This window comes from Acanthopagrus latus, chromosome 2 (assembly GCF_904848185.1).
Source record: "Acanthopagrus latus isolate v.2019 chromosome 2, fAcaLat1.1, whole genome shotgun sequence".
In the NCBI taxonomy this organism is placed as follows: domain Eukaryota; kingdom Metazoa; phylum Chordata; class Actinopteri; order Spariformes; family Sparidae; genus Acanthopagrus; species Acanthopagrus latus.
In genome coordinates this window covers 31,663,153-31,681,067 of record NC_051040.1, presented here as the reverse complement: position 1 = coordinate 31,681,067, position 17,915 = coordinate 31,663,153, and the positions used below count along the sequence as shown (strand labels likewise).

The 17,915-nt window shown below is 41.7% G+C and overlaps 1 protein-coding gene across 7 annotated transcripts in view; it reads right to left on the bottom strand.

Moving 5' to 3' along the window:
* Positions 1–9,965: 9,965 nt before the first annotated feature.
* nf1a (neurofibromin 1a) overlaps positions 9,966–17,915 on the bottom strand; it is a 159,907-nt gene continuing 151,957 nt past the window's right edge. For all 7 annotated transcript variants that reach the window (XM_037073420.1, XM_037073437.1, XM_037073429.1 and 4 more), the window contains 2 exons: positions 17,351–17,567; positions 9,966–15,002 (listed from right to left, as the gene is read on the bottom strand). In XM_037073420.1, the coding sequence (XP_036929315.1) occupies positions 14,860–15,002; positions 17,351–17,567 (360 nt within the window). In that variant the 3' untranslated portion in view covers positions 9,966–14,859. The remainder of the gene's footprint in view (positions 15,003–17,350; positions 17,568–17,915) is intronic.

Here is a 17,915-nt window from a genome sequence, read left to right as displayed (position 1 = left end):
AAACATCCATATGGCACATCACACAGAGATCCTCTAGCACCTGTATGACGGCCTACATCTAAGCCAGAGGGGTGTGCGACTGTTCATCAAAGATATTAAAGATACAGCTCTCGACCGCAACAGATCACCACCTCACATCACCAACAAGACCACATCCAACCACCGGAACCTCCCCAGAAGGTTGCAGCACACTAGAGACACCACCAACAATGGCCGGAGCTTTTCACAGAGACTTGGATCCATGTAGCATCATCTTAAGTGATTCTCAGCAGCTGCACTCACTCAAGTTTGCGAACGTGATTCACGTTCATGCTGATTCAGTGACAGCACGAACGTGATTCACGTCCTCAGCAGGTCGTTCGCAAACGAGGGATGCCAGGATGTGAATCACGTTTGCGCTGTGATTCATTCATGATTCGCGAACTGACTGCAGGCAGAGAACTGACGCTGCTCATTCACGCACTGTGCTGAATGTGGCACTGTGTCTCTCACTCAGCCAGGGCAGAAGAGATGATTCACATTCAGTAACCGTGCTGCTAAAATTAGCGCTGTGTTGCTAACATCCGTGTAGCATCATGTTAAGTGATTTTACTGTGCACAGAGGACACTTTCACTGTGTAATAATTTTAGTGCATGTATACCACTCAGAGCAGCTCTGCGTCTCACGAATGTTTGCGCATCGTCCCTCAGTAAGTGATCGTGAACCTTAGAGCTGAATTATTAACTGAATGACGGATCGTTTGGCTGCTTATCAGTTCAGGGAGTTGGAGAGCACTGAACGATTAGGTGAATGAATCCTTTGAAGGAATCATTTTACAGAACAGATTCTAGAGATTCAGTTCAGTAAAAAGAACTGCCGTTCCCATCACTATGCTGCTGTAGCCAGCACCCACTGATCTGAGTCTAAAGCAGATAAGAGACATTGCAACACTACTCTATACTAAATTTCTGAGCTAATCGAATGTAGAATAACATCCTGAATAATTCATCATCACTTGACTTTTTTTTAGTCATATATTTTTGCTTGTAAATCAGTTTTTTTTTCTAGTGGTACACAAATCTCTTAAGGCACAGGAAGTAGCATCTTTTTCAACAAGTAGCTGGAACATTCAGGGCTTATGCTCTTCAGTTTTTGGTTTGAAATCAGCAAACCCTGAATCTCTGAATAATATTAGAAATGTAAATATAATCAAATTGAATGAAACTTGGAATAAAAACAAAAAACAATCTAATTGTCTTAACGATTATATAGAACTTATTATACCCTCTGTAAAACAGAGCCATATTCAGTATGGCAGAGATTCAGGAGGTTTACTCATATGGTACAAAGGAAAATATAAAGATTACATCTCACTAGTTAAAAAAGGTACCAATTACATTTGGATTAATAGTCACTCAAATATTCTGGAAAACAACAGAGATGTCTATTTATGTGCAATATTTATTCCACCCTCAATCTCCCCTTATTATGCAGAGGAGGTTTTTTAGGAACTCCATTAGGAAATTTCCTTCTACCAAAGTTTAGGGTCAATCTTAATATGTGGCGATCTTAATGCCAGAACTGGTAGAGAGCCACTTCATTAACTATGAATGAAACAAACATATCTTCAAATATCCACCTTTGTGCCAAATTTGCATAAACACACAAAGACAAAGCTATGATAGCATGGTCAACAAAACTGGCAAACAGGTACTACAAATGTGGGCTGGGTCTGTACATTGTTAATGGCAGAATCAGAGGAGACTCTCTGGGCAGACTCACACAACGAGCTGTGTTAGGTAGTAGTGTTGTAGATGCCATTACTGACATTGAACCAAAATGCATTCACTGTAACACCGCAACAGCCCCTTTCAGACCATAGCCAAATAATTCTATTTCTGAAAAAGTCACTGTCAACCACTATGAATCCAAACCCTGAGCCAAGGCTGTTTCCTCTACAGGAAATACAAATGGACAGAAGAGAGCACTGCTGCCTATACCGCTGCATTAGACACAAGTTCCAGACAAACAGGAGGGTGGAGGCGAGGACTGGGACCCACTAGAGGCTGACAACAAAATCGAAGGCGTTCTGGAGGCCGGCGATGAAGACAAAGATGTAGGTGTTCTGGGGGCCGGCGACAAAGACGCTCTGGAGGTCTGTGGCGAGGACGAAAGGGCTCTAGAACCCAGCAGATGCGACGTGGGCTGAGACGTACTGGAGGGCAGCGACATGAGCTGAGACGCTCTGGAGGCCGGTGTTTCGGATTAACGCGGGGCTATGTTAACTGGCGACCGTCAGCCGAATGCGTCTGTGGTCACCGTAGCTACAACAGATGTTGAAAACGGAAAGAGAAGACGTAGCTGTCCTCAGATCTGCCTCTTTGTTCAGGTTTTCTCTGGTCAAAACATACCTGATACGTGTTCGGTCTGCTGTTTGATTAAACGTGTCTGACCCTCAGTCGCTGTATCACAGTTGCTGGTTGTTACGGAGGACGTTGTAAACAGGAAAATGGAGCGTTGCTCTTCCTGTGAATGTGTCTATCTCTAATAAACCTTTATTAAAAACACGTACTCGTGACTTCTCCCTGTAAACATGCATCACACAAGGGAACTATAAACCTTGTAAATAAAATAAAAGTTTTAAAAAAAAAAGGAAAAAAAATTTTACCGGACTTGAACTCACATTCACTGTGGGGCAAAAACACAAGCGCAGTAGCCAAACCACTCTGCCAATCAAATCGCTCAGGTGAAATAATAAAAATAATTCTTGGTAAAAACCTTCTATAATGAAGTAAAATGAAATAAAATGCTTGAATGATGGAAAATAACTGAGTCTATATTTTGAGCAGATAAAGAGGAGGACAATTTTCATAAAAATTTTGCATTGTCCAGTTGTTGCATCTTTTGGGCAGCAAGTGTTATTCCTACACATTTAAAGTGGCCTATAACATAATCTTACAGATAAGAACATACACTGATCATGTTTTTGGTGCATAGACACTGTGGTCACAAGCTGTCCTGCCACCTTCTGTGTCCAAAAGGTGTCTGTGCTTATACTAAAAGGTTATGCTGTAAGTGAAATTGTAGTTAGTCTGGTGTAGTGGGTTAGTTGTAATGCTTTTTTTCCCTCACTGAGTCTAAGTTCGAGTCCCATGTTTTATTTATTTATTTTTTTGTTTCGTTTAAAAGGGTTCCATTGTTCTTCTGTGTGAGGAATATTTACTTAAATAGACAGTAAAGACGAGTAAGTGCATTTCATAAAGGTTATGCTTATTTGTGTTATAAATCATCACCGTATAGACACGGTGAACAGACGCTGCGGTCACAAGTTGATCTGGCCTTCTTCTGCGACCCAGAGGTGTGTCCGCTGTGAAGAGAGAAATAGGTCATACTGACAATCACCTGAGCGATTTGATTGGCAGAGTGGTTTGGCTACTGCACTTGTGTTTTTGTCCCTCAGTGAATGTGAGTTCAAGTCCCGTAATTCTTTTTTTTTTTTCCTTCTTTTTTTTTTTTTAACTTTTATTTTATTTACAAGGTTTATAGTTCCCTTGTGTGATGCATGTTTACAGGGAGAAGTCACGAGTACGTGTTTTTAATAAAGGTTTATTAGAGATAGAAACATTCACAGGAAGAGCAACGCTCCATTTTCCTGTTTACAACGTCCTCCGTAACAACCAGCAACTTTGATACAGCGACTGAGGGTCAGACACGTTTAATCAAACAGCAGCCCGAACACGTATCAGGTATGTTTTGACCAGAGAAAACCTGAACAAAGAGGCAGATCTGAGGACAGCTACGTCTTTTCTTTCCGTTTTCAACATCTGTTGTAGCTACGGTGACCACAGACGCATTCGGCTGACGGTCGCCAGTTAACATAGCCCCGCGTTAATCCGAAACACCGGCGACGAAGGTGTAGGCGTGGCCTGGAACTCGCTGGAGGCCGGTGACAAAGGCATAGGCGTGGCCTGGAACTCGCTGGAGGCCGGTGACAAAGGCGTAGGCGCGGCCTGGAACTCGATGGGGGCCAGTGACGAAGGCGCGGCCTGGAACTCACTGGAAGCCGGTGACGAAGGCGCGGCCTGGAACCCACTGAAGGCCGGCAATGAAGGTGCGGCCTGGAATTCGCTGGAGGCCGGCGACAAAGGCGTAGGCGTGGCCTGGAACTCGCTGGAGGCCGGTGACAAAGGCATAGGCGTGGCCTGGAACTCGCTGGAGGCCGGTGACAAAGGCGTAGGCGCGGCCTGGAACTCACTGGAAGCCGGTGACGAAGGCGCGGCCTGGAACCCACTGAAGGCCGGCAATGAAGGTGCGGCCTGGAATTCGCTGGAAGCCGGCGATGAAGTCGTAGGCACAGCCTGGAACCCACTGGAGGCCAGCGACGAAGGCGTAGGCGTAGGCACGAGCTGGAATCCGCTGGAGGCCAGCGACGAAGGCGTAGGCGTAGGCACGAGCTGGAATCCGCTGGAGGCCGGCGACGAAGGCTCAGGGCTACTCAGCTCATTCCTGTCTGTTCCACATTCAGCAGTCTTCTCCTTATTTTGACTCACAACACGAAAAAACGACTCCACTACACACTAAACACACTACACCAAACACTACATAACACACCATCTATACATTCCAAACACGCTAAATGTCACAAATCTTTCAACTCCTCAAAACTCGTCATCTCTGTTGCCGTCTGTATCACCGTCACTGCTACTGTCAATCTTCCTGGCGTCCCTCCCACAACTTCCCCTGTTCTTCAGCAACCAAATCACATGGTTTGCCATATAATTTTGTGATTGGTTGGTGTAGTGCCTTTTTCCACCAATAAGAACGTGTTTTTTAGCTTGCAAAAAGTTGCTGCTTGCGGACACTTCCATGACAAAAGCCCGTTTGTTCCGTTTCTTCCTGCACCAGACACAAAGCAAACGTGGCGGCAATGTTTGCAAAAAAGCGGTTTTGGACGTGCCGGTGCATCTGCCGACTCAGGAGGTGGGCCATGTGGGTGGGCTAGCAGCTAGCTACACACGATCATCCACAGATTCCGATACCACTTTGTTGTCCTCGCGTGTCCAGATCTCATCAGATCGGAACAGACTCGGTCTGGACTCGTTTAGTCTCATTAATCCACAACAGTCAGTTTAGATGCACAGAACAGAACGGGACCGAACCGCCAGCAAAATAGACACACACACACACAGATTCCTTGCTTTTATAGAGAGATATGTGTGCTGTTAAAATTGGAGACAAGCAAACTGAATTCTTCACCCAGAGAAGAGGTGTACGCCAGGGCTGCAATTTAAGTCTGACTCTATTTAATGTGTATATAAATGAACCTGCTGTTGAGTTGGATCAATGTGCTGCTCCTGGCCTCTCCCTCCTAGATAGAGAGGTGAAGTCTCTGTTTTATGCTGATGACCTTACCTTACCTACTGTCTCCTACGGAACTCCCTCCTAACTGCCAAAGTGAGGCACCAGGACCTGGCCGTGAGAGACAGTTTATATTCATAATGTCAAAATGTTTCTTCATGCATTTGATAAATTCACCAAAACATGAAATTCAGTCATTACCCATACTCCCTATGCTCTTGCAAAGTTGGCTGAAGTCTCGATGTCCACAAAACATTTCTGGAGCTTCACAGCAAAACAGCGTTGCAACATTCTCCTAAAAACCTGAAGTAGCTTGTATTAAATGGAAAAAGATGCAGCTGGTCCAGTGTGTTTTTAATTACTTACTTATCTTTTAATTTGTGTAAATTTTATGCTCCTATAGCGCACTTGCTGGCATCAGATTTAAAACCACAGAATCAGCAGTATTTGGGGAAAAAGATGCTATTTATATGTATTACTTATATTTGTATTTAGTACTCATATTCCTTTACATAGTGACCTCAGTTGTGCCCAAGGTTCTCCCACACTTCACACTTGCAACTGAAAATTATATTATATTAATTCAATATTACAGAACAATATAACAATATCAGAATTCCGCTTCCTAATATCTATATCGGAATCTGCCTGAAAAAGTGTATTGGTGGGGCATATTATATATATATATGGGAAAGTCTATTCCAGGGTACTGGAGAGGAGAATTCGGCCGATAGTCGAACCTCGGATTCAGGAGGAACAATGCGGTTTTCGTCCGGGCCGCGAAGCACTGGACCAGCTCCATACCCTCCGCAGGGTGCTCGAGGGTTCATGGGAGTTTGCCCAACCAGTCCACATGTGTTTTGTGGATTTGGAGGAAGCATTCGACCATGTCCCTCGTGGCATCGGGGTCGGAGGCTCTCTGTTAAGGGTAAGGGTCGTACGGACCCTGTACAACCGGAGCAGGAGCTTGGTTCGCATTGCCGACAGTAAGTCAGACCTGTTCCCGGTGCATGTTGGACTCCGGCAGGGCAGCCCTTTGTCACCGGTTCTGTTCATTATTTTTATGGACCGAATTTCTAGGTGCAGCCACGGGCCGGAGGGGATCTGGTTCGGGAGCCACAGGATTTCTCTCTGCTTTTCGTGGATGATGTTGTCTTGTTGGCTCCTTCGAGCCAGGGCCTCCAGCATGTCCTGGGACGGTTTGCAGCCGAGTGTGAAGCAGCTGGGATGAGAATCAGCACCTCCAAGTCCGAGGCCATGGTTCTCGACCGGAAAAAGGTGGCTTGTCCCCTCCGGGTTGTGGGAGAGCTATTGCCTCAGGTGGAGGAGTTCAAGTATCTTGGGGTCTTGTTCACGAGTGAGGGAAGGATGGAGCGTGAGATTGACAGGCGAATCGGTGCGGGGGCCGCAGTAATGCAATCATTGTATTGGTCTGTCGTGGTGAAGAGAGAGCTGAGTCGAAAGGCGAAGCTCTCGATTTACTGGTCAATCTACGTTCCTACCCTCACCTATGGTCACGAACTTTGGGTCATGACCGAAAGAATAAGATCACGGATACAAGTGGCTGAAATGAGTTTCCTCCACAGGGTGGTGGGGTGCTCCCTTAGAGATAGGTTCCTGGCATGTCCTGCCGGGAGGAGACCCCGAGGAAGACCAATATATGAATTGTTTTCTGTGAGAACGTACTGTATATAGACAGCTGTCTGTCTTTCTAAATCATGTCCAATTAATTGAATTTACCACAGGTGGAAGACAATCAAGATGTAAAAACGGAGATCAAGACTCCCAGCCTCTGCGACTAACCCGTTGCAGTGTATCTAGAACACTGCAGTGTGCCTTGTTTTCAATCTACCCAAATTCTCCCATGTGACCCCCTTCCTCTGTGACCTCCACTGGCTTCCTGTCGCAGTCCACATCCGATTCAAGACGATGGTGCTGACCTTCAAGGCTTTCAGCAGAACTGCACCCATCCACCTCTAAACACTGGTCAGACCACATGCCCCAGAGTGAGCACTTTGCTCTGCTACATCAGCCGGCTGGTACCCCCATCACTGAGAGCAAACAAAGCCTGCTCACCAAAGTCGCGACTCTCTGTTTTGGTACCTCAGTGGTGGAATGAACTCCTGACCAATGTCAGAACAGCAGAGTCACTCTCCATCTTCTCCATAAGACTCAAGACTCATTTGTTCAGATTTCACCTTGACCTCGCATAACATGACCCACCCAATGCTCAGAAGAGGGCTTGAAAATTACTTACTTTATCCACAGTGGTACTTTGTGGTTTCTTTCTTGTGACAAAGGGACTAATTGTAGGTCGCTTTGGACAAAAATATCTGCTCAATGCCCTAAATGTGAATGTAAATGTGATCAGTACGCCATATTTTTTCTGCTTTTGCTCTGTCATTAATGAGGATTGAGTGCAGATTTATAAAAGGATTTTAGCATGGGCTGCACATAACAAAATGTGAAAAAAGTGAAGAAGTGGCAATACTTTCTAAATGCACCGAATACAATGTAATGCTGATGCAGTGTTCTCATGAATATATTAATCCACTTTAAAGGTTGTTGGTTGACTGAAAAAAAGTCCAGGACCCTCATTTATCAAGTGCGTACACAGCTGTGTTAATGGATACATAAAATGATTCTGATGCAAAATGAGGAATTTATCATGATCAATTTAACATATTTATTTAGCTCTGACCATTCACATACAGTGCTCAGCGTAAATGAGTACTCCCCCTTCAAAAAGTAATATTTTAAACAATATATCAATGCACACAAAAACAATTTCCAAATGTTGACAAGACTAAGTTTTATATAAGATCTCTTTAACCTATAATATGAAAGTAAGGTTAATAATATAACTTAGAGAACAAAATCTTCCGTTTTACTTAAATTAGGGTGATGCAAAAATGAGTACACCCCACTGAGAGTCTCTGGAGCAAGGCTAAAAGTGAGTCTAATTATTCATTACACAGATGTCCAGCAGACAGTTGACTATAAAAGTGTGTAGAAAACCCCTTCCCATTTCATGTTGTTAGCAATGGCACCACTTGGAAGAGAAATGTCTCAAGACCTGAGAAAGAAAATCATTTCTTTACACTGCAAAGGTGAAGGCTACAAGAAGATCAGCAAAGCTTTACTTATCAGTCAGAATTCTGTAGCAAAAGTGGTACAAAAACTAAATAAAGATGGAACTGCAACCATCTCACAGAGGCGTCCAGGTCGTCCACGGAAGTTAACATCTCGACAGAAGTGTCTTCTGAAAATCGGCATGCAAGTTCACTGCAGTTATTCCAGGAAGTAGAAAGCCAAACTTGGGTGACTATTTCCCGTGACACAATACAGCATACACTGCAGAGGAATGGCATGCATGGGTGCCGTCCCCGACGGAAGCCTCTCCTAAAGCCCAGGCACAAAAAAGCCCATCTAGAATTTGCCAGGGCTCATGCTGACAAAGATGAAGACTTCTGGGACTCTATACTTTGGAGTGATGAGACCAAGATAAATGTTTTTGGAACTGATGTCTTCAAAACTTTATGGCGTTGCAATGGTGAGGAATCCAAAGAAAAATGCATGGTGCCTACAGTGAAACATGGTGGTGGCAGTGTCCTTATGTGGGGTTTCATGAGTGCTGCTTGTTTCGGGGAGCTGCATTTCATTGATGGCATCATGAATTCACAGATGTATTGCTCTATACTGAAAGAAAAGATGCTACCATCAATTGAACCCAACTGAACACCTATGGGGAATTCTGAAGAGACAAGCTGAGCATCACTCTCCATCCAGCATCCAGTCTCTAAAAGTGACCATTCTTGAAGAATGGAAAAAGATTGATGTAGTAAAATGTTTCCAACTTATTCATTCCATGCCTAGGAGACTTGGTGCTGTCATTAAAAATCATGGAGGCCATACAGAGTACTAGATTTAGTATTTTTTGTTGTGGGGTGTACTCATTTTTGCATCACCCTTATTTGAGTAAAACTGAAAAATGTGTAATCTAAGTTATGTTATTGACCTTACTTTCATGTCATAAGTTTAACAGATGTTATATTTGTGTTCATTGAGATATTGTTTGAAATGGTACTTTTCAAAGAGGGTGTACTAATTCACGCTGAGCTCTCTAGCACCCAGTAGAAGAATAGACAAATTGCAAATAGGAAGCACTGCAAGTGTCATAGCACTCATTAGGTATTCTCAACATCTACATTATTTTCTGTATTTTCTTTGATAAACAATAACACAATTTGTAATTTTGTCTAGTTGCAGACATGTAGCCTAATTGGCATCAAAGACTATAACAAACTTCTGTTACAGGCATTTAAAAATGATCTGTTTGTTTGACAGCAGAGAGTGGATTCTGAGCAGATACAGCCTCCCGAATCAGATATGCTACACTTAAGCCATGACTTGGGACTAAAGTTGGCGAAAGAAAGAGAGGAGCTGGATATAGCAATACTAATTTAATCTACAAAAATCTATTAAGTCTTGCTTTTTTGAGATTTGTTTGAAAGCTGCTATATAAATAAGGACTGAGTGATTATTGAAAGGGTGATTGAGAAAGCAAGTCTTCTTAAACATGATGTGTTGTAGAATGAAAACTGGTCTGTGTTATCACACATTTAAACATTGTGGAGAGCAAAACATTTTATTACTAACACTGGAATAGTTCAATTTGTATATTATACAGAAACTAACTGCTTTACAAAAACAAAATGATACAATATCACATGTATGTACAGTGTAGTAAATATACCATCTCAAATTTTACACAAAGTATTTACAATTGTCACACATACTGCATTAAAAACAAAACTCAGACTATTACCCTACAGACATTAGATTTTGCATAACATCAAATAAAACATGCCACATTTTGAGGTTTTTCATCTTTACAAACCCATGACTGTTTTTAAATTAGTGCAAGTCAACCACTTGTTTAAGAGGTTATGGATACATAATCCTTAAAATTTCCATTCACACACAAGTCAAACTAAAACCTGGAAACAATGGCAATCTGCTAACACGGTGCTCAAATAAATCTTGCCTTCATATTTTTCCTGGTTGTTTTAGTTAAAGGTACACTTGCTGATTCTGTTTTGTGGACACCTTTAAGAGGAAAATCAGCAGGTGTAGCTTTAAGAGCAGTTAGATGGTGAAAAGTGGTGAGACGAGATGATGGATTGAGTTATGTGAATCTGTGGAATCTGAAACTGAAATCTGAATAAACATGTACTTTTACAGCTTAAGTGGCCGTGATCCTCAAGTCCCTCTAACCTGAACCTTCATACCCACCCACTAGTCGACCATCACAGCTCCAAACATCTTGTGTATTTACAAAATGTGACTAGTGTCATATAGTCATACTTGACACTGAACTATGGTTTTGCCTATTTACATTGGAAAGAGTTTCATTACATTATAGTTTTCATTACAACAATCTTTACCATATTAGTACATCTGATTGGAAATATTTTTTAGAACTTTCTAAAACAGACATCTGATAGATATCCTGGTTGTGTCCCGTTTACCTTCATAAGAGCAAATTGATTGATAAAAGTGATGGAGGTTTCTGATGGAACAGTTCACCTGCTAAACAATATTCAGATTGGAATCACACCCATGTATACTCATCCTTCCCTTTATGTCGTTCTTTGAGGCTGAATTACAAAATACTTTATCTACGACTGTCTCTAATATCCATGTATCCCTTTCCGTGGAATTCATCTAGTTATCATGTTTTTACTGAATGAGCTGCATGTACAGAAGAAAATAACTCATCTCCTTTGACAACTACAACCCAAGAAAACAAACAGTAGTGAGCTGATTCATAAATGTATCCATAAGGTATCATGAACACGGTGTCAGACTCTGAGCAGCAGATGTGAGGAAACAGTGCTCAGACAAAAAGAAATTCAGAGTTGTACAGCAATGCTCAACTCTTATCATGCATAGGTGATTAGGCAGGATAGAAGCATTTTGACAACCCAACCCTGCAGAGCTGTGGGCAGAGCCTGTGGGTGGAGCACTCATCTGCAAGTCCCATTCTACACGTGATTGAGTGTCCAGTCTATAGCAACATTTGTACACAGCTGCTGTCAGAACTGATTTACAGGCCCAGATCACAGCGTCCGAAGGTCTAAAGCTATTTACTACAAACCATTTGACAATTTCCACAGTAAACCACAGTGTATTAGATCTGTCAGTGTGTTCTACCCTTTAGGCAGCCACTGGTTCCTATTAATTTAATTACAACATCTGAATAAACTTGCAGGCAGTTGCAATCTCTCACAAAGACCATAGTGACTGCTTCTGGTGTAATCGCTGTGTCGGTGTTTTTCTAAGAACATCATTATTAATGTTGCTCAAGGACCAAGGAAAGAGCACAAAATCCACATGCAAGCAAGTCATTGTGGCAGAGTGGGTCACATATAGGACTTTCACTCATGAAACTGGGGTTAGAATCATCTATGGAACGTGATATATTGTTCAGTTACTTTTTTTACAATAAGTTTCCTTGTAATTTTCTTTTTTGTTCTCTGTTGCTGTTTGTTTTTTTAATGTGACATACATACTTGGTTAGATTTAGGAGTAGATAGTTTGGTTTAAAATAGATCCTTTCATCAACAACATATTTAAAAAGAACTTCCCTCCACATGAAGAGGTTGCCTGGTTTTTAGTTTTGTTCTCCTAGTTGCCAAGCTAAGACATTGCAAAAAAGGATTTGTCAGCAGCAATGATGTTTCTTGAACCACAAAATAATATCAGCTTGTGCAACTGCTTTTATTGTCAAAGGGACATTATTGTGACGCAGTGATGCAGATTAAACCTGAACACATACACTGAAGTTGTGAAAGGAATATTGATAGCAAAATTTGAACAGTAAAACATTTGAAGTTAGAGAAAGAATTTACAAAATATAAACTGCTCAGTACTCTCTGGTGAAGAACAAACACAACATTGATCTTAAACTTTTCTGTGGTGGCATTTCTTCTTATTCTTATGCTAACTGTCATAAATACAGATAACAATATATCTGTGTTGAGCTAAGATTGGTTTATGGTGTTCGTTAAGCAGACGTATCTGTTGAGTTCTTGTGCTGATTGTTTTCTCAGTGAGCACTCTTTTATCACAAGCAGTCATTACACAATGTTCGCTGTGATGCCATTAGTTACGTTACACAAGTTTAAACTCTGAACACTGATCTGGGGAAATTATTTAGAATGAATGGAAAACTATAGCTGCCTGTAAGCTTAGAAACAAACTCAACTATCTACTACAGCATGCTTTAGAAAACAATTAGCAAAAATGTATGGTCAAGTGATTTACAGTAAAGTAGCTCAAACCAAAACCTCAAAGAGTATTGTAATGTGCCTGGAAGATGTCTATGAAAGTAGATGGTCTTTTGTGGTGCAAGAGTAGCTGTTTGGAGCTGCTCTCAAAGGAAAAATCCACCATTTTCCACTCTTCTACTGAGAAATCTCTTCAATCTGTGTCCATCTGGATCAGTGATGTGATGACCTGCATCCTGTATGATCAGTGTTGGAGTCTGAGAGACTGAGATCAAATCCAGATATTTACTGTTTATGTTGCATTTGTGAACTAGGAAATAAGAGAATACACTGAACAATAACGTAGAATATTGACTTCAAGTCTTCTGACCACCGACTGAAAGGTGTCTGTAGTTACAAGCAGTCAACTGTCAAGTACTGACAGTTGGTACTAGGTTCTGAGTCTTGTTAGCATCTGTGATCATACATTTTCTGCGCTCAGTTTATTCAAGACGGATGGTGCTCAGATGACATCAAACACCAATGTTTTTGAAAAGATTGGCTTATTTTAAAGTGTGACAGTTTATTTTTGACATTAGAAATAGTGGTTTGAAAGGGGGTCACTTGCTGCCTTTTTTCCTTTTTTTAACCATATCTCACAGTCTGGATGCTGTGACACATTTTGTTCTCTGGTTCTTGGTTCTCAGTAACAATATCCTTATGTAAGAAAATGTGATTTCATCTCTATGTGAACTTTTTTCCCCACTAAAGTGAAATGACGGAAAGCCCCAACACTGTCAAAGCTTATTTTAAGGTGGATTTTCCCTTTAAAGAGCCCAAAGGACAAGGCTCTGATGGTTGCAGGTCCAGCTCAGACTGTTAACATGAAACAAACTGAGGTGTGTGAGTGTGAGAGAGAGAGTAATGGGATCAGACATCACACTGTCCACTGCCTCTGTTCTATTCAAAGGGTTGTTGGAGGTAATCAATAATCTCTTTGTTAACAGGCAACTCAGGAGTTGGCATCATATTGCACCGAGCTGACATAGAGATGTGTTCTCTCTGTTTGCTGTACAAACAAAACTGGTGGTTGACAGAGGAGTTGAGGATTATTGCCTATGTCAAAATTTTCCTTGTCACTTTGTACACAAATTAAAATGCTAGGCTTCTGAAAATACACATATTACTAACAAAAAACATCTAAATAAAAGCAGAACACACAAAAAATGCTTGGAGCTATTTACATGGTTGTGTTTCTCCTAGTGTTTTGCAATCTTCCTGTTAATACAATGAACGTTTCTTTGAAAAGAAGATGTTTGGAAAGTGTTTTAAAAGAAAAAGATTTGTGTTGCACTATCTAGCTGTACAGGATAAATACTTTCAGGCAACAGGGTATATGGTATGATTGTATATTTGACGATCATTGGAGGCCGGTCTTGAGGCAGCTCAGGTGAACTCGTGGTGATATGGACGGCTTGCCTCCATAATTAGTACCTGTTCTTTGTCCACAGCAAGGTTTGACTTTAACTTTACAAATTGTACACATTGAAAAACCCTGACAAAGGCACACCATGGAGAAAACGTCAACATCTAAATTAGCACGAAGGACTAGTTATACATAATCTGTCTATGTAAAATATGTACAGGACTAGGAGAGGGGAGCTGAGATGTCTGAGCAGGTCCAGAATGAAGGTCCTGCCTCACAGATTCACTCCCAACGGCTGCTGTCATTTGGTCCATCTGGCTGACGCTGGAGTGTTTAGGAAGGCCAAGAGACATGTGATGGATTCAATTTCAGCACATGAAGACAGAGTCTCAGGATCCTTTCTGTGTAAACTGTCTGAGAAGTGTCACAATCCATGTCCACTTAGAACCTTGATGTCCAGACTGTAGTTCCTTAAACTTCAGAGGGATTCTTTTCCAACACATGATCTTTGTCACTGCTGAAGTCTCAAACTGGAGGAGAACAGAAAGAAAAAAGTAGATTCTCCTCCACCACAGGTTTTTCAAATGTAAGATTTGAAAAAAAATCTCAAGCAGCACAAAATTCAAGTTTGCCCTTGCTAGAAATCTTCCTCAACACAAAATCACTTGTTCTGCTGCGAGAGCAACAACAATGAAGAAGGAAGAAATAAAAGGAGCAATAAGTAGAGTGCAGCATGAGGCCTGGCAGGCTGGTGGAGGAGTGGTAGAAGTAGAAGAAGCAGGAGGAGGAGGAGGTGGAAGGTGCAGTGGGTGTTCTCTGGCTGATCAGACGATCTTCTTAATGCTGGGTCTCTTGAAACTGCCGGCACTGCGCTGCTTCTGGACCTGACTGGCTGATCCATGGCGAGTACGACCGCCACTGGACAGGGCAGAGCTGGGGGACAGCTGGACGTTCTCCTTATCCACACCTGGAGGAGCACAGGGAGAACACATAACATACTGCATTCCAAGTATGGAATTAGAGGACAACTGAATACAGTAGTGCTGTAAGTGTGGTACCTTCTCAAATAGAATAAGGTCTGTCTAACCATTTCAAGACAGAATCCAAAATCTAAATTAAACATTTCCTCAGACATTTTCCTCAAATCAGTAGTTCACAACTGGTGGGCTATAGTCAAAAAATTGGCCATGAGTTAGTTCTGATTGTATCACACCCATGTGACTCCTTAAATTATGGAGCCCTGGGGGTGACATGGACATGTTTTTTTGTTTTTTTGTTTTTTTTTAACTTTCACATGCCTGAAAGTTGTAACAAAGTCAATAAAGTGTCTTATTGTTATTGTGTAATGTAAGAGGTACATGTAACAGATATTTTGATGATCCACGATGAGTGTCCAGGAGTAGGTTTTATTAGCTATCAAGTTAGCCATGATGATGGAGGAGTTGTCAAGGTAATAGTAGTTTGGTTATAATTAAGTTTTGAAAAAAGCTGCAGCAGTGATTACTGGCAACCAGGACAAACGTTTAACAATGGATGCAGGTGCATATAGTATCATATTCATATGAAAATTTTGACAGAAAACCTCCATTTACTACAAGACCTTCAGTCTTCCACGACATTCTCACACAGACCAAATTCTCTCGGCTTTCACAGCAACACTAAACATTGTATACACCAGATATACTACTGGTCTTTACACCACATGGTGGTGCTGTTGTATAAGGCAAGTTGTAGTAATCACGCTGTGCGTAAGAGGTCAGAGTGCAACAAGATGGCGACTATGTACAATATGACTCTGCTACTGAGAACTGTTACAATATAAGTTGCTGAAGTTAAACGGCACTTGGTCATGATTCCTGCATCACATCATTGTTGAGTTAACACCACAACGTTCATTCAGTTATCCAAGCCAGAGCGCCACTGCATCTCATGACTTACTATCTCGCTCACACAAGAAAAGACATCCATGTCACCTCAAGGGCTCCATATTACATAATCCTTAAAAAATGGCAAAAAATGTACAGAAACTGCACCGTACATTCAAAATGGATGACCTCCTGTTAAGTTTAAAATATGGTTCCATAAGGTGATTGATTTTCAGTCAGGGCATCCTAGATGAGCCAACCAAACTGCGTGAAAATCAAAGGTGGGGGCTTTTACTTTGAAAGCTATTAGAGGGTGGTCCTCCAGTTCGCCACAACCAGTCCTGAGACCCATATCAGATGTCTATTTAACCACTTTTGATGTGTGTGAAAAATCCTAGGACTACACTGGAGTTCTGTAGAATTAGAAACAGAATAATTATTCCCTCAGATACAATAGGGCCATGCACTAGTTAATGCTCAGGCCCTAATGAGCGTTAAGTTAGTTGATATGTGGCCAATGGCCTAATTTTGAAGAACCAGTATAGATCCTGTATCAATTTCAAGGGGATGGTGAAAATAAATTCTGTCAGTATTAGATTATTTCTCATGTTTAAAATCAACACTGATTATGTCTTTCTATTATCAAAATGTTAGTATGCCAGTGTTGCTTTTAAGATATTTTTCTAAAGCTTTTCATTCATAGAACAGCTCAAGAGACAACGGGAAACAGAGTAGAAAGAGGGGGAGTGACATGCAGCAAAGAGCCCCAGGCCGGGACTCGAGCCCTGGGCAGCTGCAGCGAGGACAAAGCCTCTGTCCATTCGCAGGCTCTACCAACTGAGCTGAACAGTGCCCCCAGTGTTGTTTTTAAAAGGTTTATTTTAGCAAACCTTCTCTGAAAGAGATTGTCATTTACATGGTAGCTCATTAATGATCAACCCCAAAGTGTCAACAACCACATGTTCTGTGGTCATCTGTAAAAAACACTATATATGTCAAAGTCTTCCAATTTAAACATCAACATATTACAATTATCTATATAGTTAATTATGCCATTGTAAATTTCATATTATAAACAATAGTTATTAGTCCCACTATCAAACATAGAACACACTATAATATCAAGTTTTTTTTTTTTTTTTTAAATCACCAATTTCAAGTATGGATGTTTTCTCCTCCAGTTCATTATCAACAGGTGGCATTGTAACATAAGCAGATGACTTGCTACCATCTTCCATTTATATACAAATTGAAGTTTTACAGCCCATGTCAGGGGCTTAAATAACATCATAATCTTAAAAACTGTCACCAGTCAGGGAAGTATAAGGGTCTTGGAGGAGAAGCTGTGCTGCAGTGTGGAACTTTCTGGAGAGTGACCAGTGCCCATTTAGTTGATGCAGTGTCAGTATGAGGTTTTGTGTGTGTGTGTGTGTGTGTGTGTATTTGAGACCTGGTGAATGCTGCGAGGTGGCCAGTGAGGTCATGGAGTTGGACAGGTTGAGGTTGGCAGTTATGCTGAGCTGGCTCTGGCTGGTGGGGGGGTAGGGGGAAGTAGGTGTCCTCAGCTGCTCCTCCCCTCGTTCCTCATCAGCCGCTGGCAGGTAGCTGTCAATTAACGCTTCCAGGAACTTGACAATCAGCTCGGCATAGTCAGGTATCTGTGTTTGCTGCACGGTTAGCGCGTGTTGTTTGTGGGAAAGGGGGAGTGGGATGTGGGCAGAACAAAATACATGTTAGACTAATTTTTTAAAGTCAAACAACACAGCTGACTGCACTATTAATGGTCAAATGTGTGTTTAGTCAGTTTAACCTAATGATTCATTTACCGTGTATCCACTGTAAACAAAACAGATTATTACAGCATAATTTTCTATTAAGGAGTTGGGGTCACTGTGAAATACGCAGAAACCTTAACCCCAAAACATGTTGTTGAGGCTTCCTTGACAAACCTTGTAGCCGCAGAGAGTATAAGGTTGGGTCCTCAGGTTCGCAGATTTGTGACGTGCTAGGAGGCT